At 38.9% G+C, this 25,839-nt stretch overlaps 2 protein-coding genes across 9 annotated transcripts in view; one reads left to right on the top strand and one right to left on the bottom strand.

Moving 5' to 3' along the window:
• The window catches only part of col5a2b (collagen, type V, alpha 2b), a 52,685-nt gene extending 34,422 nt beyond the window's left edge, over nucleotides 1-18,263 (top strand). Inside the window, exons 43-54 of the mRNA XM_051706215.1 lie at nucleotides 720-827; nucleotides 1,047-1,154; nucleotides 1,277-1,330; nucleotides 1,429-1,536; nucleotides 1,709-1,762; nucleotides 2,534-2,641; nucleotides 2,723-2,776; nucleotides 2,896-3,003; nucleotides 3,874-4,192; nucleotides 12,254-12,441; nucleotides 15,279-15,521; nucleotides 17,456-18,263. Of these exons, the coding sequence (XP_051562175.1) occupies nucleotides 720-827; nucleotides 1,047-1,154; nucleotides 1,277-1,330; nucleotides 1,429-1,536; nucleotides 1,709-1,762; nucleotides 2,534-2,641; nucleotides 2,723-2,776; nucleotides 2,896-3,003; nucleotides 3,874-4,192; nucleotides 12,254-12,441; nucleotides 15,279-15,521; nucleotides 17,456-17,602 (1,599 nt within the window). The 3' untranslated portion in view covers nucleotides 17,603-18,263. The remainder of the gene's footprint in view (nucleotides 1-719; nucleotides 828-1,046; nucleotides 1,155-1,276; nucleotides 1,331-1,428; nucleotides 1,537-1,708; nucleotides 1,763-2,533; nucleotides 2,642-2,722; nucleotides 2,777-2,895; nucleotides 3,004-3,873; nucleotides 4,193-12,253; nucleotides 12,442-15,278; nucleotides 15,522-17,455) is intronic.
• A 133-nt stretch (nucleotides 18,264-18,396) lies between these two features.
• The window catches only part of gulp1b (GULP PTB domain containing engulfment adaptor 1b), a 93,147-nt gene continuing 85,704 nt past the window's right edge, over nucleotides 18,397-25,839 (bottom strand). For all 8 annotated transcript variants that reach the window (XM_051706282.1, XM_051706290.1, XM_051706283.1 and 5 more), the window contains 3 exons: nucleotides 25,302-25,440; nucleotides 24,796-24,890; nucleotides 18,397-19,477 (listed from right to left, as the gene is read on the bottom strand). In XM_051706282.1, the coding sequence (XP_051562242.1) occupies nucleotides 19,406-19,477; nucleotides 24,796-24,890; nucleotides 25,302-25,440 (306 nt within the window). In that variant the 3' untranslated portion in view covers nucleotides 18,397-19,405. The remainder of the gene's footprint in view (nucleotides 19,478-24,795; nucleotides 24,891-25,301; nucleotides 25,441-25,839) is intronic.

Here is a 25,839-nt window from a genome sequence, read left to right as displayed (position 1 = left end):
TACGCTTGATATCAAATAAAGCACCAGTAACAAGTTCTTACAAAATCGTATGCAGTGTATTACAATCGTGTTCATTCTGTGCTTTTCATATCTAAAACAGAACTGTGATTTTAAAATAAACTATAATGGTTTAAAACTACAGAATAAATAATAATACAACTTGATATTGTATCTTAAAACCAGACCGATAGCGCTGTGAATTTTGTGACAGCAGGTCAAAAGTTATGCGGCTGAAATCAGTCTGTTCTTACCGAAATTCAAACCACTGCCCCTAGTGGCCGAAGTAGGAAGTGTTGTTGAACATATTGGCAAACTGCATATCTAGTTTCTGTGTTGACTGTCCACAGATGGCACCAAAAGCAAGTTGTATTTTTAGTTGTACATAATGTAATTCAGTCAACAAGAGTGCATATTTTATAAACTCTTCCCCCTAACCCTAACCCAAACCCCAACCATAAACCTAAAAATCAGTGGAGTAAAATTTTTATTTTAGAGCAATTACTTTAAGGTTTCCATGGGATTAGACGTTATGTCAGTAGTGCCAGAAGGAGAGGTAATCATGTTTTAATTGATGCAAAAATGTCTTATGGGGGATGTCATTTGCTAGTAATTTGGCAGAATGGGGTCAATTTCAGGGTACAAGTACTTTCGGAAGCAACATGTCGAATTCCTTTGTGATCATGTTGCCCAAAGCTCATATTCTCATTTAATTTTCCAAGGGCCCAGATGGACCAACAGGCCCTGCTGGAACACCAGGACAGAGGGGGCTTGTGGGTCTTCCTGGGATGAGAGGAGAGCGTGGTATGGCTGGCCTTCCTGGACCTGGGGTAAGTTACCACCTCTACCAACTTGTCATGCTAGAAAATATCCGGAAATGTATCTTTGTAGAAATCAATAACCCAGGACATTTGTGCTCTTCGTTGGTTTTTTACTTGGTATAGATGACTCATAGGCACAAGCAGATAAGCAGCCTTGCACTAAGATATGTTTGTGAGAAACTACAGCTTTGACACTTGATTTTAATCCATCTGTTTGGTTTTCCGAAGGGTCCACCAGGAAAGGCTGGCACCACAGGTCCCCAAGGAACCAAAGGTGGTGCTGGACCAGTTGGTTTACCAGGAGCTGCCGGACCCCGAGGAGATGCTGGCCCTGAGGTATACGGGATGTTAGTCTTGAAAAAATGTTTAACAGAGAGTCAATATTCACTGATACATTATATATATACTGTACAGTTTATATACAAATATTAGTCCTGATATATTGTTTCTTAAATTAGGGTTTGGCTGGAGCTGATGGAATTCCAGGAGCTGATGGCATAATTGGAGCAAGAGTAGGGACCCACAGAGCTAAATTGAGTTTTATCAAAAATACTTTGTACAAATATAGGTAAGTTCTAATGAAAGTTAATTTGTGCTTGGTTGCTCTCAGGGTGACAGAGGAGACCCAGGACCAGAGGGTCTCGCTGGAGGCCAGGGAGAACCAGGATCTCCAGGACCTGTCGGAACACCAGGAGATCCAGGACAGAGAGGAGATCAGGTATGTTATCCGTATCAATTTCTGATTCTTCAGAGTAACACTGACGTGTAACAAATTCATCTACAATGGCAATGAAAATGCAATGGAAATTGCTACTTTAATCTTGTACTCTTTATAAAGCTATGCTCTGTTTTTGTTCTATTCCATTTTTATTGGTTTATTTTGCTGACAGGGTGCAAGAGGCCCACCTGGTCCAGACGGACCGGCAGGAACCAGAGGGAAAAAAGTAAGTCTGCATATTCACATATTGGTACCATCAACATATGTTGCATCATAAACTAGTGGTCGACCGAGATGGGTTTTTCAAGAACCGATGCCAGTATGTAGAGATTAGGATGGCCAAAAATGCCAATATTTACTCAAAAAAATAATCAGATTCATAATGTATATCTAAGAGCATATGTATAAGAGCACATTTTCATATCAACAACCATCCAGTAATTACTGTGATTTAAGTCCTACAAGCCTTATGTACACATACAAAGTAACAATTCTAGGTTCATTTCGAGTCGGAAACAACAAAACGAATGACTTGCGGTTCAATAAGTTATTTACTAAAATGATGCAGTTGATAAGAGTTGTTCGTTCGGGAGGTAGTGCTGAATGATTTGCTGTGTAGATTCAAAAGAACTGACTTATAAGAGTCATTCGTTTGGGAATTGGACTACACTTGTTGCACTGTTTGTTTCACACTGCTGATTTGATAGCGATGTTGCAGTACCACTGAATGGTAGCACAGGAAACACTGAGTATTTTTGCACAGTGTTCTGTCCGCACTGGTGGATGAATGCAAGTTTTAGAAACACTAATGCAACCGAAAGTCATGAACATCATTCGGTTCCAGTATTAAAAAAACCCCAGGATGTTCTTATTCAGAACTGGTTCTCAACCCTACACAAAATGGCCAAATAATGGCTGAATAATTGGAAATATCTGTCAATCCTTTTCATAGACAAATCTTCACTGTGCCTCAAAAATGTCTCCTAATCAATCTTAGGGACCACAAGGACCTTTGGGAGACAAAGGTGACAAAGGAGACACAGGTGAGAGAGGTCAGAAGGGTCATCGCGGCTTCACTGGACTACATGGGCTTCCTGGAGTATCAGTAAGTATAACCTGCCACATTTCACAATGCAATATTCATCCACCTTCTTCTGATAATCATCTGTCAATATTCTCCTTCTAGGGTGCTACAGGGGATGATGGTGCAATTGGAATCGTTGGACCTAGTGGGCAAAGAGTGAGCAGCAGATTTAAATATAATTTCAAATAGCACAAAACTATGTTTTTTCGATTTCAAAGCATCAGCAACAAATGTGAATGTAGAATGGAATTTAACATTGAGAATGTCATCGCTAGGGACCCCCCGGCCCTGTTGGACCAGCAGGAAAAGAGGGTGATATGGGTCCACCTGGAGCAGTGGGGGCCCCTGGAGCTCGAGGTGCCACTGGAGATGTTGGACCAGAGGTGATGTTAATGATGTAGTTAACAAATGAGATGGGAGGGGCCTGGGTAGCTCAGTGGTAAAGACACTGGCTACCACCCCTGGAGTTCACTAGTTTGAATCCCAGGGTGAGCTGAATGACTCCAGCCGGGTCTCCTAAGCAACCAAATTGGCCTGGTTGCTAGGGAGGGTAGAGTCACACGGGGTAACCTCCTCATGATTGCTATAATGTGGTTCGCTCTCAGTGGGGCAAGTGGTAAGTTGTGCCTCAGCACGTACTATATCTCCACAGTAATGTGCTCAACAAGCCAAGTGATAAGATGCGTGGGTTGATGGTCTCAGACGTGGAGGCAGCTGAGATTCATCCTCCACCACCCGGATTGAGGCGAGTCACTACGCCACCACGAGGACTTAGAGCTATTTATTTATTTATTTATTTATTTTGGGAGAAATAAATAAATAAACAAACAAATAAATGAGATGGGTTCTCTCTGCTGAAAAAATAGTTTAAACCTGCCTTAGGTAGATTGCTGGTCTTAGTTGGTCTCTACTGGACTGGTTTTAGAGGGGTTTTGGGCATTGGTCAACATAAAAGACCAGCTTGACATCCATTAAGATGTTGTTTTCACAGAGCTGCACATCCAAAGTGCTATTCACAGGTCATCATCTCACATGCAGCAGAAAATCTCAAACAAAGTTTGTTTTCTTATCTCTTTTGTCAAATGCAAATTTTCTATCCTTAATGACTCTTTGTCAAATCATAAATTTTGTCCTTAATGATTCATAATCATGATTAATTACCCAGTGCAGCTAATGTGATTAGATGATTAGAAAACATTAGATGCTCTGTAATGTTCAACACAAATAGCAATCACTCAGTCTCTCATCTACAGGGACCCCCAGGTGAACCTGGCCCATCTGGACCCCCCGGACCTCCTGGTCCCCCTACCGCTGCTGTAGATGACCTTTTTGGTATAAACTTTGAATCTGATGGTGACTCTGAGCCAGAGGCGCCTCCACCTCCAGAATTCAACGAGGATGAGGCAAGACCCAATAATGGATCTGATGCGGTTCGGGTTGACAGTGGGGTTCAGTTGTCTCTTAAGAGCCTTGGAAGTCAACTAGACAGCATGCGCAGTCCTGATGGCAGTCGCCAATATCCTGCTCGCACATGTCAAGACCTGAAACAGTGCTATCCTCTAAAGAAGAGCGGTAAGTGAGATGAAGAAAAACTCAGTAGAAATAACTCAGAATTCTTCTGTTTTAAAGGAATATTTCATGCGAGAATGTGAATTCTGTCATAATTTACTCACCCTCATGTTGTTCCGAACCTTTATAACTTTTGTATGTCGAACACAAAAGATGGTCTGTCTTTTCAACAAAATGGCAGTGGATAGTAGGGCTGGACAATGTGATGATGTAATCGGATATCGACGATGTCTTACAAAGATCCTGATGCCGATTGCGAACAGATGATGAGCGACAATATCAGGAAATGGCAAAACCATGGATCAGGGAAGTCGCCAGATATACACTATATTGCCAAAAGTATTCGCTCACCCATCCAAATAATTGAATTCAGGTGTTCCAATCACTTCCATGGCCACAGGTGTATAAAATGAAGCACCTAGGCATGGAGACTGCTTCTACAAACATTTGTGAAAGAATGGGCCGCTCTCAGGAGCACAGTGAATTCCAGCATGGTACTGTGATAGGATGCCACCTGTGCAACAAGTCCAGTCGTGAAATTTCCTCGCTACTATATATTCCACAGTCAACTGTCAGTGGTATTATGACAAAGTGGAGGCGATTGGGAATGATAACAACTCAGCCACGAAGTGGTAGGCCACGTAAAATGACAGAGCGGGGTCAGCGGATGCTGAAGCGCATAGTGCGCAGAGGTCGCCAACTTTCTGCAGAGTCAATCGCTACAGACCTCCAAAGTTTATGTGGCCTTCAGATTAACTCAAGAACAGTGCGTAGAGAGCTTCATGGAATGGGTTTCCATGGCCGAGCAGCTGCATCCAAGCCATACATCACCAAGTGCAATGCAAAGCATCAGATGCAGTGGTGTAAAGCACGCCGCCACTGGACTCTAAAGCAGTGGAGACGTGTTCTCTGGAGTGATGAATCACACTTCTCCATCTGTCAATCTGATGGACGAGTCTGTGTTTGGCGGTTGCCAGGAGAACGGTACTTGTCTGACTTCATTGTGCCAACTGTGAAGTTTGGTGGAGGGGGGATTATGGTGTGGGGTTGTTTTTCAGGAGCTGGGCTTGGCCCCTTAGTTTCAGTGAAAGGAACACTGAATACTTCAGCATACCAAGAGATTTTGGACAATTCCATGCTCCCAACTTTGTGGGAACAGTTTGGGGATGGCCCCTTCCTGTTCCAACATGACTGCGCACCAGTGCACAAAGCAAGGTCCATAAAGACATGGATGAGCGAGTTTGGTGTGGAAGAACTTGACTGGTCTGCACAGAGTCCTGACCTCAACCCGACAGAGCACCTTTGGGATGAATTAGAGCGAAGACTGCGAGCCAGGCCTTCTCGTCCAACATCAGTGTCTGACCTCACAAATGCGCTTCTGGAAGAATGGTCAAAAATTCCCATAAACACACTCCTAAACCTTGTGGAAAGCCTTCCCAGAAGAGTTGAAGCTGTTATAGCTGCAAAGGGTGGGCCGACGTCATATTAAACCCTATGGATTAAGAATGGGATGTCACTTAAGTTCATATGCGTCTAAAGGCAGATGAATCAAATCAAATCAAATCAAATCACTTTATTGTCACACAGCCATATACACAAGTGCAATGGTGTGTGAAATTCTTGGGTGCAGTTCCGATCAACATAGCAGTCGTGACAGTGATGAGACATATACCAATTTACACTAACATCAAATTAACACAACACAATTTAAACATCTGTTATACACATAATTACACTCAATAATATACAAATAATAACATACACTGTACAGTATACAATACGCTGTTTTTTGTTTTTTTTTACTATATAGATACACATTATTCAATAAAATTAAAAATAAATATATATATATATATATATATATATATATATATATATATATATATAAAAAGTATAAATGTATATATATATATATATATATATATATATATATATATATATATATATATATATAGAATGTACAGTATTGTACTGTATTGACATTCAGGCTGTTGGTTGATAGTCAGTTGTTAAGAGAGAACATAATATAATAATAATAATAATATAATCTATAATAGTCTGGTGTGAGATATAAGAGTAAGGGTAATAAAGTGCAGTGCTGATGTATTTTGATCGTGTGAGATCAAGAGTTCAGAAGTCTGATTGCTTGGGGGAAGAAGCTATCATGGAGTCGGCTGGTGCGGGTCCTGATGCTGCGATACCGCCTACCTGATGGTAGCAGTGAGAACAGCCCATGGCTCAGGTGGCTGGAGTCTCTGATGATCCTCCGAGCTTTTTTCACACACCACCTTGTATATATTTCCTGGAGGCAGGGAAGCTCACCTCCGATGATGTGTCTGGCAGTTCGCACCACCCTTTGCAGTGCTTTGCGGTTGTGGGCAGTGCTATTGCCGTACCAGGCGGAGATACAGCCAGTCAGGATGCTCTCCACAGTGCAGGTGTAGAACCGTGTGAGGATGTGGCGGTTCATTCCAAACTTCCTCAGCCATCTCAGGAAGAAGAGGTGCTGATGAGCCTTCTTCACAACGACTTCAGTGTGGATGGACCATGTGAGTTCCTCAGTGATGTGGACACCCAGGAACTTGAAGCTGTTGACTCTCTCCACTGGTGCTCCACTGATGGTGATGGGACTGTGTTCTCTGTCTTTTCTTCTGAAGTCCACCACAAGCTCCTTTGTCTTACTGACGTTGAGGGAGAGGTTGTGCTCCTGACACCAGTGTGTCAGAGTGTGCACCTCCTCTCTGTAGGCTGTTTCATCATTGTCAGTGATCAGACCTACCACCGTCGTGTCATCAGCAAACTTAATGATGGCATTGGAGCTATATGTTGCCACAAAGTCATGTGTGTACAAGGAATACAGTAGAGAACACAGCCCTGTGGGGCTCCAGTGTTGAGGGCTAGTGATGAGGAGATGTTGCTGCCTATTCTAACCACCTGGCGTCTGCTTGACAGGAAGTCCAGGATCCAGCTGCACAGTGAGCTGTTTAAGCCCAGAGCCCGGAGTTTCTCATCTAGCTTGGAGGGCACTATGGTGTTGAATGCTGAGCTGTAGTCTACAAACAGCATTCTCACATAAGTGTTCTTTTTTTCCAGGTGGGAGAGAGCAGTGTGTAGTGTAGATGCAATGGCATCATCAGTGGAGCGGTTGTTGCGGTAAGCAAACTGCAGCGGGTCGAGATTGAGTGGCAATACAGAGCAGATGTAATCTCTGATTAGTCTCTCAAAACATTTGCTGATGATGGGGGTCAGAGCAACAGAACGCCAGTCATTTAAACAAATTATTTTTGATTGTTTTGGTACAGGCACAATGGTGGATGTTTTAAAGCATGTGGGGACTACAGACAAAGAGAGGGAAAGGTTGAAAATGTCCGTAAAAACACCAGCCAGCTGGTTCGCGCACGCTCTGATGACGTGGCCCGGAATGCCGTCTGGGCCCGCGGCTTTGCGGATATTCACCCGTCGGAAGGATCGGGTTACATCCGCTACAGAGACGGAGAGTGAACTAACCTCTGTAGCTTCGGCCGTGAGAGCTCTCTCCGCGAGGGTGGTGTTATTTCCCTCGAAACGAGCATAAAAAGTATTTAGCTCATCCGGTAGAGAGGCAGCGGTGTTCATGGCAGAGTTTTTATTCCCTTTAAAGTCCGTGATGATGTTAATTCCCTGCCACAGGCTTCTAGAGTTGGTGGTGTTAAACTGTCCTTCAATCTTGCTCCTGTACTGGCGTTTTGCTGTTTTGATAGTTTTTCGGAGGGCATAACTGGCTTGTTTATGCTCCTCCGCGTTCCCGGAATTAAAAGCGGAGGTCCGCACATTAAGTGCCGCGTGAACATCACTATTGATCCACGGCTTCTGATTCGGATAGATTCGTACAGTTCTGGTCGGAATCACTTCCTCTATGCACGTTCTGCTGAAACACATTACGCTATCAGCGTAAAGCTCGATGTCGTCATCAGAGGCGGACCGGAACATCTCCCAGTCCGTGTGATCAAAACAGTCTTGTAGCATAGTGTCTGATTGGTCCGACCAGCACTGGATCGTTCTGAGGGTGGGTGCTTCCTGTTTCAATTTCTGCCTGTAAGCGGGCAGAAGCAAAATGGAAGAGTGGTCCGATTTGCCAAATGGTGGGCGGGGGAGGGATTTGTAGCCATCCCGGAACGGAGAGTAGCAATGATCCAAAACCCGGTCCCCTCGTGTGTTGAAACTAATGTGCTGGTGATATTTTGGTGCGACTGATTTTAAACTATATTTGGCAATATAGTGTATTAAACAGTGGCCAGAGTGTGAAACTAGCACCCGCCACCAGCAAAATGCTCCTCGTCCAAATGTATTTCATACACGGTAATTTTGCTCATCTACCCGCAACAAGCAGATGACCTGTAAGACGTCTCGGAGTGACACATGACAAGAAGCGCTGTTAGTCACAAAGATACATGCTTGAAGAAACACACTGTATCATATTTTTAAGAACAGACAACAGAAAAGCTGTCAGTGCTTGTGTCTGATTTGCTGTTTGTTCAGAGGTGTGCAGCATGAGCCTGTCATGTGGAACAAATGCATGTAAAGAGTTTTCACTCTTTTTTTTTCTCTGTTTAATTTGTCTGAAAACTGTTTGCAAGAATAATGCCGTCTGTGAGAATGCTGCAAATTATCTCCGATCATCACGGGACGGGAGGTACTGTGAGTTTAGTTTAGCAACTCTGTAGGTTCAGTAATATATATCTTTATATAAAAAAAACAAAGACGAAAATGATTAAATCATAAAGTAATTCAAGACACGTTCACCTTGAACCTAAAATTGAGTTTTCTTTTCTTTTCTTTAGACAGCATTAACTGTATTACCAAAACGGAATACAAACACAAATTTGATAAGAACACATTTTGCAGCATTATTTTGGGAACACTAGGGAACAGCCAGGTCTCCTAAACAACCAAATTGGCCCGGTTGCTAAGGAGGGTAGAGTCACATGGGGTAACCTCCTCGTGGTTGCTATAATGTGGTTCGTTCTCGGTGGGGCGCGTGGTGAGTTGAGCGTGGTTGCCGCTGTGGTTGGCGTGAAGCCTCCACACGCGCTATGTCTTCGTGGCAGCACGCTCAACAAGCCATGTGCTAAGATGCGCGGGTTGATGGTCTCAGATGCGGAGGCAACTGGGATTCGTCCTCCGTCACCCGGACTGAGGCGAATCACTACGCGACCACGAGGACTTTAAAAGCACATTGGGAATTGGGCATTCCAAATTGGGAGAAAAAACAAAAAAAACCAAAAAAAAACAAATTAAATAAAAATAAACCTCGGCAGGGGGGTTGACGATGTAATCGGATATCGCGATATTTTTTAAGGCAATTATCACGAAATATTTTTTACATATTGTCCAGCCCTAGTGGAGAGTACCTCACTTTAAAGCTTAAAATTTTTTTAGTATCATAAAAGTACTCCATGAAATTTGTGTGTGATATTCCAAGACTTGTGGTCTAAGGGCCAGAATATCACAGCCACCTAACTACCACTCAGAACACCCAAGCAACCCCCAAGCAACCCCATAGCAACATGCTAAAACCTGCTCAGAACAACTTAGAAGCCACAAAGCAACACCTTGGCATCCACCGACAACCCCCTAGCATCGCGGTTGAAACATTAACAAGGAATTTTGGTAACACTTTACAATAAGGTTGCATTTGTTAACATAAGTTAATGCATTAGTTAACATTAGTTAATGACTTAGTTAACATTAGTTAATAATACCTTAGTTAACATGAACTAACGATGAACAACACTTATTTACAGCATTTATTAATCTTAGTTAATGTTAATGTATCCATATACTAACACATTTCTTAACATTAAAAAAGTGTATAAGTTAACATTACTTGATGCATTAGCTAACGTGAGCACAATAAACAACACCCTTTTTCAGAATTTATTAATTGGCTTGGTTTGTGTAATTTAATGTGAACTAACAAGAATCAGCTGCTCTTTACAGTGTTTATTTATGTTAATTTATATGAAGACCTATAATAATATGTATATATATATATATATGTGTGTGTGTGTGTGTGTGTGTGTGTGTACAACGATCAGCCACAACATTAAAACCACCTGCCTAATATTGTGTAGGTCCCCCTCGTGCCACCAAAACAGTGCCAACCCGCATCTCAGAATAGCGTTCTGAGATACTATTCTTTTTACCACAATTGTATAGAGCGGTTATCTGAGTTACCGTAGACTTTGTCAGTTCGAACCAGTCTGGCCATAATCTGTTGACCTCTCTCATCAACAAGGCGTTACCATCCGCAGAACTGCCGCTCACTGGATGTTTTTTGTTTCTAGAGACTGTTGTGTGTGAAAATCCCAGGAGATCAGCAGTTACAGAAATACTCAAACCAGCCCATCTGGCACCAAAAAACATCCATGCGATTATCTAATCCGCCAATCGTGTGGCAGTGCAGTGCATAAAATCATTCAGATGCGGGTCAGGAGATTCAGTTTATGTTTACATCAACCATCAGAATGGGGAAAAAAATTGATCTCAGTGATTTGTACCATGGCATGATTGTTGGTGCCAGATGGGCTGGTTTGAGTATTTCTGTAACTGCTGATCTCCTGGGATTTGGTAAATGCTTCAATGTTCAAGCCAAATCTACGCCTTTGCACAAGCCACATAAATAATGTAAAAACGTGTAATTTTTAAGTGTTAGTTGACTAATGCATTGAGTAACCTTTAACACCTTTTAAATGTTAACAAATGTATTATTATTGGCTATCGTATAAATTAACATTAATAAACACTTTAAAGAGGCGCTGTTGCTTGTTAGGTCACATTAACTAAATAGTTATTATAGATAAATATCTATAAATTAAAATAATGTGTTTGTATATGTATAAATTAACATTTGCTAAGATTAATAAATGCTGTAAATAAGTGTTGTTCATTGTTAGCTCATGTTAACTAATGCATTAACTAATGTTAACTAAGGCATTAACTAATGTTAACAAATGCAACCTTATTGTAAAGTGTTACCGGAATTTTCTTCAACAAACGTTAACATTTACTTTATGATTGCAAATAACTGACACAGAAAGTTTCAGACTTTAAACCAAAATGTAATTTTACATTTAGAGAACCGTGCTCTAAATGCAGCACCTTTTTTAATTATGCAACACCAGCTTGCATTTTGTGAGAAAGCAATTGTCCTCTTGTTGATTCAACTCCATTTACAGAGATAATCAGAGTCAGCACATTTATCAGTGTTCCGCAAACAGAAACACACAAAAATTATTTTAATGGGAGAGTAGAAAAACATCTGCAACCACTAACCAAGATGAAATGGTTATTTCTTACAGTATTTGGCAGAAATTACCTGCATGATTCCCAACTTTTCAGGAGAACTGGTGTATGGACAGACAAGTCAAATTAAGGTCCCATTATCTATTGCATTAAACAACAGCATCCAAGAAAGAGTAGTTGTACTGTAACAGAAAGCAAAAGGAATAGGTACTCACCTGTCAGGAAGCTGCATAGCAGACAACACTGAAAAATGTTAACCTAAAAAATGTGCTTCTTGTGGTAACATCTAATTTAACTTGTTTTATTCAAGTCAAAAATATAATTTTACATTACTGAATCAACCTGAATACATTAGGCTACACCATCAAAACAAATTGTAAGGGTTAGATCAGGTAGAAATAGCTCCTTCAGGAACCCTAACCCTTCAACAATTGCAGTTTATCACTTTTTATATTGAACCATGCAGGAAAAAAATGATTAAAATCCCTTGAAAAAGCCTAATCAAAGCCCAGACCATGCTGTGTTGAATAGGTTTGACTCATGATGAGTTATGAGGATCCATGTGAAGAGATTTATTTGCAATTACAGCTAACAATTTTCAAAATCCATAATCCAAAACACATTGTAGAGAATCCAGGAATAATAAAGTATAATATATAAGCAATAATAGGGGATATAGGGAAGGGTGCCACTGTTTATCCCTTAGGCTTTTGCACAAGTGAAGACCATTTCAACTAAATAGATTTCTGAGGATTTCACTCTTTTCAAATTGTATCACAGGTGAGTATTGGATAGACCCAAATGAGGGCAGCGCTAGAGATGCCATCCAGGTGTACTGTAACATGGAAATGGGGGAGACCTGTATACCAGCCAACCCTGCTAGTATCCCACGCAAGAACTGGTGGAGTTCACGTTCCAGCATGCCTAAACCAGTCTGGTTCGGAGCAACCATAAACCGGGGAACTAAGGTTAATATACAACAGTGACTTTTCAATTAAAAAATAAAACAAATAAAAGACATTTTGCTTTAGGGGCTATACACACAGGGTGCATTCTTGCAAAATCCTTCAAATACAACAAAAGTAGTACAGCAGAATGGAATAGAGCGCATGTTTTTAAAAGTTGGAACTATTTTAAATTTACACATCATACAAACATGCCGATCATGGAGGGAGACACTGAAAAGCAGTGAGTTGTGTCACAACCAGTGTTGGGTATAATCCAATTACAAAGTAATTAGTTACTGTAATGTAATTACTTTAAGCCAAAAAGTTGTGTAATGCATTACATTTTAAATTCTTGTAATTAGATTACAGTTACTGACTTTAAATTAATTTAATTACTTTTAAGTACATTATAGGGTTATGCTTATTTCTAATAAATTAATTATGTAGAATACATGAATGATGGCCCCATAATGAGTCATTGTGAAGGAGAAATGTAAGATGCTGTGTGTTTGACTTGTGTGTAACAATGAACAGGAAAGAAATATAGACATTATTATGAATTTGTTGAGCAGAAAGTGTTTTAGAAAGTAACTTTAATGTAAAGTGATTGTAATTTGATGTGATTACTTTTTCAATTACGTAATTAGTAAAGTATCTGATTCAGTGTTGTGGTTCGAGTCCAAGCCCAAGACCATATTTTCATGTGAAAAAATATACAGTGAAAAGCTTCGACTTATCTGACAAACATTTTTGACTGATAATATCAGAGATCTTGACGTCATGTCCCGCATTTCAATCTGCTGAGTAGAATCAGAACTAGTGATACGAAGTTCACAAATAAATAATTCTATTGAGTCTGTTCTTTTCAGCAAATTGGCCAAACAGGTTAGCAAAAAGTTCTAAATCGATTGGCTATTCAGTCAGATTCGTTCAATGGATAAAGTGGATATTTACCTACAGTCAACAAAATACTGCTTCTTTGAGAGGTAACTTTGAGAAACCTCCACTGGTGTTGTGTCTTGTTAATTAGGACATTGTTGCGTCCACCCATGCTGTTTTTCAGTTGTTTTTCTATGCAAACATGCAAAACAGATTTCTTTGACCATTGCATTACGTATCACTGTGCTTTTAGCATCTCGTGCAGGAGCGGCACAATTTTTTACAAGATTTTTGTCAAGTTAAAAAGAACATCAGCTGTTAAAAACGTGTCTCGAGACACCTGTGTTATACTCTTTTCCCTGATAGCACACGTACAACACCCAGATGTCTATTTGATGTGTGTGTTTACATCTGGAAGACATCTATTTTACATTGTTTGCTCATCTGCAATACGTCTATAAGATGTATGTCAATAAGACATTACGCAAATGAGACGTTTATGATTTAGAATGATTGTAAATCTGATCTTTTTAAGATGTTTAGCAGATGTTAGATGCTTTCCAGATGAAAAGATCTAAAACAGAGATCTCAGAGATGTACGTGTGCTATCTGGGTTCATTGCACTGCATTGGTCTGAATGGCCTCTAGTCTTTTAGAAATAATTTAACCATTAGTTACATGAATGCTACATACTGAAGAAAATGTAAAAATACTTTTCTCAATGTCATCAGAATTTAATGGTTTCCGAAAAAACAAAAACTGTTTCTGTGCATACCCCAAAATGAAATCTTGCAGGCAAAAGTAAGCAGAAATGCTTACTTGACTTACAATGAATGAAATGTAGTGCAATTGAGGAAACTGTTAACAAATTGAATGTAAATGTTTCACTCTCTGCATAAAAATTGTCATATTTAATACATTATTGTTTGGTTTTTAGGCCCATTTTAGTTATTGTACATTTATACTGTATTTTGTAAAGCAGAAATATTAAAATAATAAATTAGATTTATTTGATATATGCACCTATAGTTCTTTATTTAATACATTCATAAAATACTCATGTCTTAGACTCAGCCTTTACTGGTCTCGGTCTTGACTCGGACTTGGCCCTCTCCGGTCTTGGTCTTGACTCGTACTCGACCCTCTTCTGGTCTCAGTCTTGACTTGAACTCGACCTACTCTGGTCTCAGACTGGACTTGGTCTTGGATGAGCTGGTCTCGACTACAACACTAATCTGATTATGACAATTTTAGAGAAATAATTAGTAATTTGAAGTAGATTACTATTTTTAAGTTACTTACCCAACACTGGTCATTGTCTGGCACATTTACATACACATGCAATTAAAAAATAGTGCAGACAGATATAAGAACGCTGCTGCTTGAACTGCCCCTTATTTGTCTCAAACCTTACACAAAAATTAGAATCCTTTTTTAAAAATTTTTTTTTTTATATATAATAGCACCAGTCAGAATTTTGGACACGCCTACTAATTCTTCATTATCATTTTACACATTTTAAAATAATAAAAATACATTAAAGCTATGTAATAACATAAATGGAAAAAGTTATAACAACCCAAACTATTTAAAATGTTTGCTTTTTCAAAGTAGCCACCCTTTGCCTTGATAACAGCTTTGCACACTCTCAAACAGCTTCATAAGGTATCCATCAGTAATGCTTTTGAAACAGTATTGATGGAGTTCCCATGTATGCTGGGCACTTGTCTGCTGCTTTTCTTTTGCGCTCCGTTCCAACTCGTCCATTAAAAATTATTAATAAATAAACTTAAATACAGTGTCGGTCTTTAAGATCATGAGAAACATGTATTCATTTCAACTTTTGTGTGTCCAAACTTTTGACTGGTATTGTATTTTTAAAAAATGTGACACTAAATGTATGTCTGAGGTACAACCAGACACATTAACACATACTGTACATTTATATTATACACTGATTTTTAATTTCTTGGTTTCAGTTCACTTATGGAAGCAAAGACGCATCGGCTAACACTGTGTCAGTCCAACTGAGATTTCTTCGCCTACTGTCGAAAGAGGCAGCACAGACCATCACTTACTACTGCAAAAACAGTGTGGCCTATAAAGATGAGAAGAGCAGCAATCTGAAGAAGGCTGTAGTCCTAAAGGCTGCCGATGGACAGGACATCAAGGCATATAGCAACAACCGCCTGAAGTACACTGTCACAGAGGACAGCTGCTCTGTATGTTTAAATATATTTGGCTTTGTCTTCTTTGGCAACATGTATTATTTACATAAAATGAAAATGTTAGGATCAGTCACTGCTTTAGTTGCTTATGGGTCAAAAATACATTAAAAATGCAATTCAAACAAAAAATTTATTGAATACACCTCTATTATGATGAACAATTTTTTTTAAATTTTGGGGATTTAAAGGATTAGTTCACCCAAAATTTATAATTCTCTCATGATTTACTCACCATCCCAGATGTATATGTCTTTCCTTCTTCAGCAGAACCTAAATTAATATTTTTATAAGCACATTTCAGCTGTTTGTCCATACAATGAAAACTAATGGGTGCCATAACGCTGCTGGCTGTTTGACGATCCAAAAGGCATATTTAGGCAGCATAAAAGTAATCCACATGACACCAGTCGATCAATTAATGTCTTCTGAAGCAAATCGATAGGTTTGTGTAAAAAATAAATCGATAATTAAAACTTTATTAACCTTTAAATAACACTTCCTGCTACCAGTTGACCCATCATGGAGCTGTTGCATGACGTAAGTGCAATGGCGCGTTCACACGAAAAGTTGGAAGCGTGCGCTTTGTATACAACAGAGGAACAAACGGCAATACAGCGGTGGGCGGAAGCAACGATTTAAAGTTAAAAACATTTTAATTATCGATTTGTTTCTTACACAAACCTATCGATTTGCTTCAGAAGACGTTCATTGATCAGTTGGAGTCGTGTGGATTACGTCTACCTAAATATGCCTTTTGGACCGTCAAACAGCCAGCAGCGTCATGGCACTCATTTGCTTTCATTGTATGGATCAAACAAAGCTGAAATGTGCTTATAAAAATATTAATTTCGGTTCTGCTGAAGAAGGAAAGACATACACATCTGGGATGGCTCAAATGTGAGTAAATCATGAGAGAATGATCATTTTTGGGTGAACTATTCCTTTAAGTATAAAATATCTAGGTGGTTTAACTGTCTGAAGACGGAAATAAAAGCAGAAATTCTTGAAAAAACAAAAACTACTGGCATAAGTAGTTTGGAACAATCTTTAAAAAATAAGCAGTGAAACATTTTTGTTTTAAAATAATATTCATATTTGAAAAACATTTGTCCACCAAATCAAAGTCAGGTGGTGTAACCAACATGTAGGTATTCATTCTGTTGTCATAACCGTGAGAAAACAATTTTTTTTTTTACCTTTAAAATGTTTGAAAACTTTTTTAAATAATTGATTAAGTACACTCACGTATAGTCAAGGTGCAAAGAAAGTATTTTAAAACCTAGGTTCAATTCTTTATTATTATTTAACATGAAATAATAATGAACATTCTTTTTACAGCATTTATTTATCTTGGTTAATGTTAATTTCAACATATATTAATACATTTTTAAAATCAGAAGTTGTATATATTAACAATAGTTAAAGAAATATTTACTAACATGAACTAACAATGATCAATTGTATTTTTATTAACTTACATTAACAAAGATTAATAAATCCTGTAAAAAATATATTGTTCATTGTTAGTTCATGATATCTAATGCATTAACTAATGTTAACGAATGGAACCTTATTGTAAAGTGTTACCAATACCTTTTTTTTGATGATAACATCACTTGACCTTTTTAATGTAATCATTTTTTTTTTTTTTTTTTTTTTTTGCAGAAAACTCTATAAATGTTTTCCCAAATTGTATGACACCAACAGACACACAAAGATTACATTTCTAAGAACTTGGCACATTTTAAACTAGATTTGTACAAGATTTCTCATTTTTATCACACTGGAAAACCTTTTTTGTCAATGACCCATATGCAAAAACATAAGACTCGTGTGGTTTTTCTAGTGATCTTGATGTAATATATGAAATTAAAATTCATTGTGACCAATGAAAAGTACCTCATTGCTCTCTGTGTTCTTCTCCTCAGAAATCCAACGGTGAGTGGGGTAGGACTGTCTTTGAGTACCGCACACAAGCACTTTCACGGCTGCCAATTGTGGACTTAGCTCCAGTGGATGTAGGAGGCAAAGATCAGGAGTTTGGAATTGATATTGGCCCTGTGTGCTTCTCATGAAACTGAGGATAAAAGCATCATCATTTGGACTTTAGGGCTCTACCGATACAATATTTATTGTTCGGGACAGTTTGTAAGGGCCTTTATTTCATGATCAAGGATTTCCAATAGCCTGTGGTGTATGAGTGCATTCGAGACTATAAGGACCCTTTAATTTATACTTTATATGCCATGTGTTATTGAAAGATAAAAACACTTTTTTTTTGTAACTGGAAAAGTTCTCCGTATTACAAATTTGTGCCCTGCCTGTCTGTGTTATTCTGTTAATGTTCGGTCATGCTAACCTTCAAATCGTAATTTTAAATGGATTTGGTTAAGGTTAAGTGGATCTGGATGAGAGAAACTGTTTAAGTTGTATGAAAGTGGGATCTTATTCAGGGTAGCATTTCTACATTCAATAACCACACAGTTCTGACTTGGCCACATGAAAGAGAAACGGCAAACACTGTTTGACAAATGATTCATTTATGTTTAATCATTAATGGGAATTCTCACAGAAACCACTATCAGCGTCTCATTAAAAGGCTCATTAGCCCAAAATTAACAACACAGATAAACTCTTTGTCCCACTTTTGAAAGCAAAGACCTGTTTTTACTCTTTAGGGGGGAAAAGACATTTGTTTGTAATGAATGGCAGATTAAACATTTTAATTTCCTTCCATCGGATGTGTATTGTCAATATTTAAACTAACAAGAACATTTTCATATTAATATCTGTTGGACTAACTGTTTTGTTGTTGACAAAAGAGCATAAAGTTAATAGTGTGCTATCAGTTTTCATTTATATACCATCAAAGTGCAAATAATAAGCATTTAACATAAATATTAAAAGAGCCATCAATGAAGGGAAAGATCATCTTTCTGAACATCTGTGAAGGAAACCTCAAGGGCTGAATATATTCGAGACCCACCAGGTAGATAGATTATCTAACACCTGATTTTGATTTAGCCATTTATGATTGTACATTCTTTTATTTTCTCCCCAATTTGGAATGCCCAATTCCCAATGCGATCTAAGTCCTCGTGGTGGCGTAGTGACTCGCCTCAATCTGGGTGGTGGAGGACGAATCTCAGTTGCCTCCGTGTCTGAGACCGTCAATCCGTGCATTTTATCACTTGGCTTATTGAGCTTCACGCTATTCTCCACGGCAACCACGCACAACTCACCACATGCCCCACCAAGAGCGAGAACCACACATTATAGTTACCAAGAGGAGGTTACCCCATGTGACTCTTATCCTCCCTAGAAACCGGGCCAATTGCTTAGGAGACCTGGCTTGAGTCACTCAGCATGCCTAAGATTGTTTAATCTTACAGTAAAAGCTGATTCATCCATTATCCTGTAATATAGCTGGGATATAATAATAAGATTGCCTTTCAATTTAAATAAAAATGAAAGTTGCACCATTTATAACATAAGCAACCTACTCTGGAACTACCAATGACCTCATTGAAGTACAAAATGGTTTAAAAATGAGGATCAAAAGGAACATAACCATAACTTTTGGTGGTGAATGAACCAAACACAGGTAAATTTGGTCAAAATTCTAGAGAACTTTTAGAAAGCTAAAATAAATGTTTGTGTCTTGTCTCTTTTAACAATTTCTGGTACAAGATTTAAGACAAATCATCAAACATTTGTTCAATCTTAAATGTTTATTATATAAAAATAGATAATACCTTTACAGACCTTTTTTGAGGCTCCTCTTATTTTTCTTTCAACATCAATCCAAATCGTGATTAGAAATTTTGATCATTTGATTAAGAGTAGAGTATATACTGTTCAAAAATGTCTTTCCAAAATCAGCATCGGCTGTCCACCTGATCCAGGGAAAAAACTGTACCCTCTAGAGTTAGTCCCATTTGGAACCCCTCCTGCCAAAACAACAAACAGAAAAAATCAGAGAAATGTGAAATAAATTGTGAGCTCTGTGAAAATAAGCAAGTCAAATGGTTCTACCAGCAAAATTTCAACTTTCAGTAGTCAATTTATATTCAAATATTTGTCATTTCAATAACTGAAATGTCAAGAAAGTTGAATACAGTATATTTGATATAAATATTCATATTTGAATGATACATGAACTGCTGATTCGTTAAGAATTACACAATATTTGTTAATGACTTTAGTGAAAGTTAAAAATGTTTCACAGACATACACATAATAAACCAATAACAGATTTGGCTGAACATCTGAACATTCATATTGCACACATACACTGATGAGCCAAAACATTTTGACCACCTCCCTAATATGCTGTTGGTCCTCCGCTGGCCACCGCATGGACTCTATAAGACCCCTGAATGTGTCCTTTAGTATCTGGCACCAAGATTTTAGCAGCAGATCCTTTAAGTCCTGTCGGTTGCGAGGTGGAGCCACCGTGGATCAGATTTGTTGGTCCAGCACATCCCACAGATGCTCAATCAGATTGAGATCTGGGGAATTTGGAGGCCAGGGAAACACCTTGATCTCTTCATCATGTTCCTCAAACCATTCTTGAACAATGTGTGCAGTGTGGCTGGGTGCATTATCCTGCTGAAACAGGCCACTGCCATCAGAAAATACCATTGACATGAAGGGGTGTACCTGTTCTGCAACAATGTTTAGGTAGGTGGCACATGTCAAACTGACTTCCACATGAATGGCCAGACCGAGGGTTTCCCAGCAGAACATTTCCCAGAGCATCACACTCCCTCCACCGGCTTGTCATCTTCCCACAGTGCATCCTGGTGCCATCACTTCCCCAGGTAAACGGTGCATATGTACACAATCGTCCACGTGATGTAAAAGAAAGTGGGACTCATCAGACCAGGCGACCTTCTTCCACTGCTTCAAGGCTGCGTTTCGACCCTCACGTGCCCATTGTAGGCACTTTCGACGGTGGACAGGGGACATCATGGGCACTCTGACCGGTCTGCGGCTAAGCAGCCCCATACGCAGCATGATGCAATTCACTGTGTTGTGACACATTCCTCCCATAACCATTATTAACATTTTCTGTTAATTGTACCACAGTAGACCTTCTGTCAGTTCGGACCAGATGGGATGGCCTTTGTTGCCCTCGCGCATCGATGGGCCTTGGGCACCCAACACCCTGTCGCCGGTTTGTGGTTTTTCCCTCCTCAGACCACTGTCGGTAGGTACTCACCACTGCTGATTGGGAGCACCCCACAAGCCTTGCCATTTCAGAGATGCTCTCACCCAGTCTTCTGGCCATAACAATTTGGCCATTGTCAAAGTCGCTCAGGTCTTTACTCCTGCCCATTTCTCCTGCATTCAAATGCTGAAGAACTGATTGTTCGCTTACCATCTAATCTACCCAGACCTTGACGTGTGGCCTTGTAAGGAGATGATCAACGTTATTCGCTTCACCTGTGAGTGGTCATAATGTTTTTGCTCATCAGTGTATATTTCATGCTTCATATTTTATTTGGGGGGGGAGGGGATGATGAACAGTAAGTTTCAAATACTGTACACTGAGACAATCAATGACACAGTATGTATGCAACATATAAGCATGACAACTGAAATAGGCTACATTTTGACATGAGGTGCAGAAATGAAAGTGCAAAAGTCATGCTTAAATCTCGAAAATGTCAAAGTAAAAGAGAGAATACACTGTGAGGTGAAATAATTAACATGTACAAACCATCTCTGTCTCTGAGAGTTTGGGGGATGGCGTAGAGGGTGAAAGCAGAGATCAAGATAATTGAATTATTCAGGATTACAGACATAAAAGTATAAATAACATTTTCAGGGAATAATACTCTCATAACAGGTAGGGTTTCAATTATTGAAATTGGAATAAAAAGCACCCTGTGATATGCCAGAATGAATCCTGCCAGCCAAATCCTTTGATCTAATAATAATGTCTGCCAATCATATTGGGTGTTTCTATGGTTTATGATACAAAGAACTGACAGTATTCATTTTCCCATATCTAGAATTCCGTTATAATCCTACTTCAAGGCAATGTGAGCAATGTGCTCTAGATTATTTACAATATTTATACCATTTATATTTAGATATATAAATAGTATAGTACATTGCATCAAAATGAAACTTTAGGATTTATACACAAGTAGTGCAGCAGAGAGGTTGTAATATAAAGAGTGCATCTGAATCCTCCGATTCACTACAAGCTAACATACTGCAAAAACAGATCCTTTTTTTGCCATTTACAGAGTAAAGAGTTGTGACAGAGACAAGTTTGATTTCTCAGGACACCTATTTCAGTGATATATGTCAGGTAGTAAGGACATTTTAAACCTTGTGTTGTGTCAGTTTGTGCTAACACATTTTGTGTTCCTGGTCAAAAATGACTGGCCCACTAAGATTGTTTATTTATTTATTTTTCCTCCCAATTTGGAATGCCCAATTCCCAATGTGCTTGTGGTTGTGTAGTGATTTGCCTCAATCTGGGTGGTGGAGGACAAATCCCAGTTGCCTCTGTGTCTGACTGTCAACCTGCACATCTTATTATGTGGCTTGTTGAGCGTGTTGCCATGGAGACATAGCACATGTGGAGGCTTTACACCATCCACCGTGGCATCCACGCTCAACTCACCACGTGCCCCACTGAGAACGAACCACATTATAGCGACCATGAGGAGGTTACCCCATATGACTCTACCCTCCCTAGCAACCAGGCCAATTTGGTTGCTTAGGAGACCTGGCTGGAGTCACTCAGCACACCCTGGGATTTGAACTTGCGAACTCCAGGTTGGTAGCCAGCGTCTTTTTACCACTGAACTACCCAGGCCCTGGCCCACTAAGATTGTTAATACATATTATCCCAAGATATTGCATTATATCTTTTTGTCAACTTCTTTTTTAGTAATTATGACAGGTTTTGTACTTCTTTTTCATATATATATATATATATATATAAGGATTCATTGAACTGAGAGGGTTAAAAGAAATGGCTGGTGGGGGGCACTCCCTGCAGAAACAATGTATAATAATAATAACTTAATAAATTAAAAACTACTTACTTGATCTAAACAAAATAAGTGTCATTTTAAAGCTTAGAATCTGGACTTTACAATGCATATAGCTGATCCTACCAATTATTAAATAATGCTTTTTAATTTGCTGACAAATTAGAATTGTTTTGTTCTCATAATTTGCAAATTTGTTATCACAACAATTATATTCAGAGTTGGTAAAAACATAAAAAAGATGAGATAGCCATGTATTAAATATCGTTAGAAAGGTCTCAATTAGTAAAATGCAATGAGCAACTTGTTTCACTCAGAGGCCAATCTGCAGTGATTATTAGTGCATGAAATTCCCACTGACACACATAAATATTATAAACAGGAGTCTTTTTGTCACGTTTTTCCTTATTACTTCCTAAAACATACATACAATGGCATATCATATCTTACAACAGACAATACAATCTCGATTCAAACGAGCCCAAACACAAAATAATATGATAAGTAGATCTTGAAATATTCCTTAAAGAGTGTACATGGAAAGATGATGCAAAAAAGAGCACTCAACACATGTTGTGTGTGTGAGCGTGCACATGTCCGAGGACTTTGTATGTGCAAACACACATCCACATACAGTATGTGCTCATCTAAAGGATTGGGATGCTCCTGATCACTTAATATTTCTGCATTTTATAGTCTAATCCATTCATTTCCAATGGCTGGTCACTTTAGACCAACAACACAGGTGTAACAAAGTGAAATGAAACCTATAAAATTTTATGAAAATGATAAAAAAAAGAAAGAAAGTGTGTGTGTTCAGATGCCCTGTGTGAACAAAGTCATGGAATTTTATTCCAACTGGATGAAATAAACTACAGTTTTCAGTCAGTTTTGACAGGAACACAATATACAGGTGCATCTCAATAAATTAGAATATCGTGGAAAAGTTCATTTATTTCAGTAATTCAGCTCAAATTGTGAAACTCATGTATTAAATAAATTCAATGCACACAGACTGAAGTAGTTTAAGTCTTTGGTTCTTTTAATTGTGATGATTTTGGCTCACATTTAACAAAAACCCACCAATTCACTATCTCAAAAAATTAGAATATGGTGACATGCCAATCAGCTAATCAACTCAAAACACCTGCAAAGGTTTCCTGAGCCTTCAAAATGGTCTCTCAGTTTGGTTCACTAGGCTACACAATCATGGGGAAGACTGCTGATCTGACAGTTGTCCAGAAGACAATCATTGACACCCTTCACAAGGAGGGTAAGCCACAAACATTCATTGCCAAAGAAGCTGGCTGTTCACAGAGTGCTGTATCCAAGCATGTTAACAGAAAGTTGAGTGGAAGGAAAAAGTGTGGAAGAAAAAGATGCACAACCAACCAAGTTTCCACAGTCTGTGATGATTTGGGTTGCAATGTCATCTGCTGGTGTTGGTCCATTGTGTTTTTTGAAAACCAAAGTCACTGCACTCGTTTACCAAGAAATTTTGGAGCACTTCATGCTTCCTTCTGCTGACCAGCTTTTTAAAGATGCTGATTTCATTTTCCAGCAGGATTTGGCACCTGCCCACACTGCCAAACGCACCAAAAGTTGGTTAAATGACCATGGTGTTGGTGTGCTTGACTGGCCAGCAAACTCACCAGACCTGAACCCCACAGAGAATCTATGGGGTATTGTCAAGAGGAAAATGAGAAACAAGAGACCAAAAAATGCAGATGAGCTGAAGGCCACTGTCAAAGAAACCTGGGCTTCATACCACCTCAGCAGTGCCACAAACTGATCACCTCCATGCCACGCCGAATTGAGGCAGTAATTAAAGCAAAAGGAGCCCCTACCAAGTATTGAGTACATATACAGTAAATGAACATACTTTCCAGAAGGCCAACAATTCACTAAAAATGTTTTTTTTATTGGTCTTCTGATGTATTCTAATTTTTTGAGATAGTGAATTGGTGGGTTTTTGTTAAATGTGAGCCAAAATCATCACAATTAAAAGAACCAAAGACTTAAACTACTTCAGTCTGTGTGCATTGAATTTATTTAATACACGAGTTTCACAATTTGAGTTGAATTACTGAAATAAATGAACTTTTCCACGACATTCTAATTTATTGAGATGCACCTGTAAGGGATAAATGTGATATACAGTATGTATATAAACACACACACATACACACACACACACACAAATTTGCTTCAGCACCTTTAACAAATTGAAAAGTAAAAAAAAAGATGCTTACCTGCATCTCCTCCAGTTTGGACTGAATGTCTGGTGTTAGGACAGCAGGTCCACAGATAAATGGATCGAATGGTTCTGCTCCAAACATGTCTATATCTGAAGCACAGCCAGACAAACTAATTAGTAATTTGTCACTTGGTACTTGAATCTCCCCGCAGCCACTTATTACGGGGACAGTCATTGCTCAAGGGCACAATTGTGTTATTTCATGGATCACTGCTTGCAAAGTTTGTACCTAAACTTTCCAGACAAAATTATACATCCATACATCATCAATCTGTAAAATGGAATTAAAGATAAAATACACAACTGCATAGCAACAAATGCCTTCATAGAACTTATATGCTCCATTCTCACTCTGGCCCCATTTGTTTTCAACTCAAATGGACCCTTTTATGGATAAGCATATTTCTATGATGACATTAGCAATTATGGATTTTGCCTTAAGGTGCATGAAAATGGAAAACATGAATCTGAGTGAGACAGCAGAGATAAAGGGCTCCCCACCTCTGTCTTTTGGCGGCAGTGGGTAGTACTGAGATGAGATCCCATTACAATTCGCTCTTCTTGTTATTGGAGATGCGGGGGTGAATGGAACCATATCAAATATGTCAGTAGAGAGCGCTGTAGCTTGTATGCTCCCAGCCTAATAACATGGATGGCACACAAATGTAAGACCAGCTCAGCTGTAACCAAGATCAGACTCCATATGACTGATAAATAATTGACCAAGCACTCAACACTTACTAAATGCAAATGAAGAGAAACTCTTTTTCTCTTTTTTAGTATGGAAAAAGCTAAAGCAATAATTCACACAAAAATGAAAATTCTATCATCATTTACTCACTATTATGTCGTTCTAAACCTGTTCGTGATGCTTTTTGCTGAAAAATGTAGCTCTCTGTCAAAGCTCTCAAATGTCATCTGCACTTCCACATATTCAAACTTGCCATGTTGCGATAGGTTAAGACATGTGAAAACCAAGCGTGCAGCGGGAGCGTGTCTCGTGGAACACGGGCATGTAGAGTTCTCACTCTTTTCTGTT

Source organism: Myxocyprinus asiaticus, chromosome 9, assembly GCF_019703515.2.
Source record: "Myxocyprinus asiaticus isolate MX2 ecotype Aquarium Trade chromosome 9, UBuf_Myxa_2, whole genome shotgun sequence".
Taxonomy (NCBI): Eukaryota; Metazoa; Chordata; class Actinopteri; order Cypriniformes; family Catostomidae; genus Myxocyprinus; species Myxocyprinus asiaticus.
The sequence above is the reverse complement of the archived record's forward strand: the minus strand, read 5'-3'. Positions and strand labels throughout refer to the sequence as shown.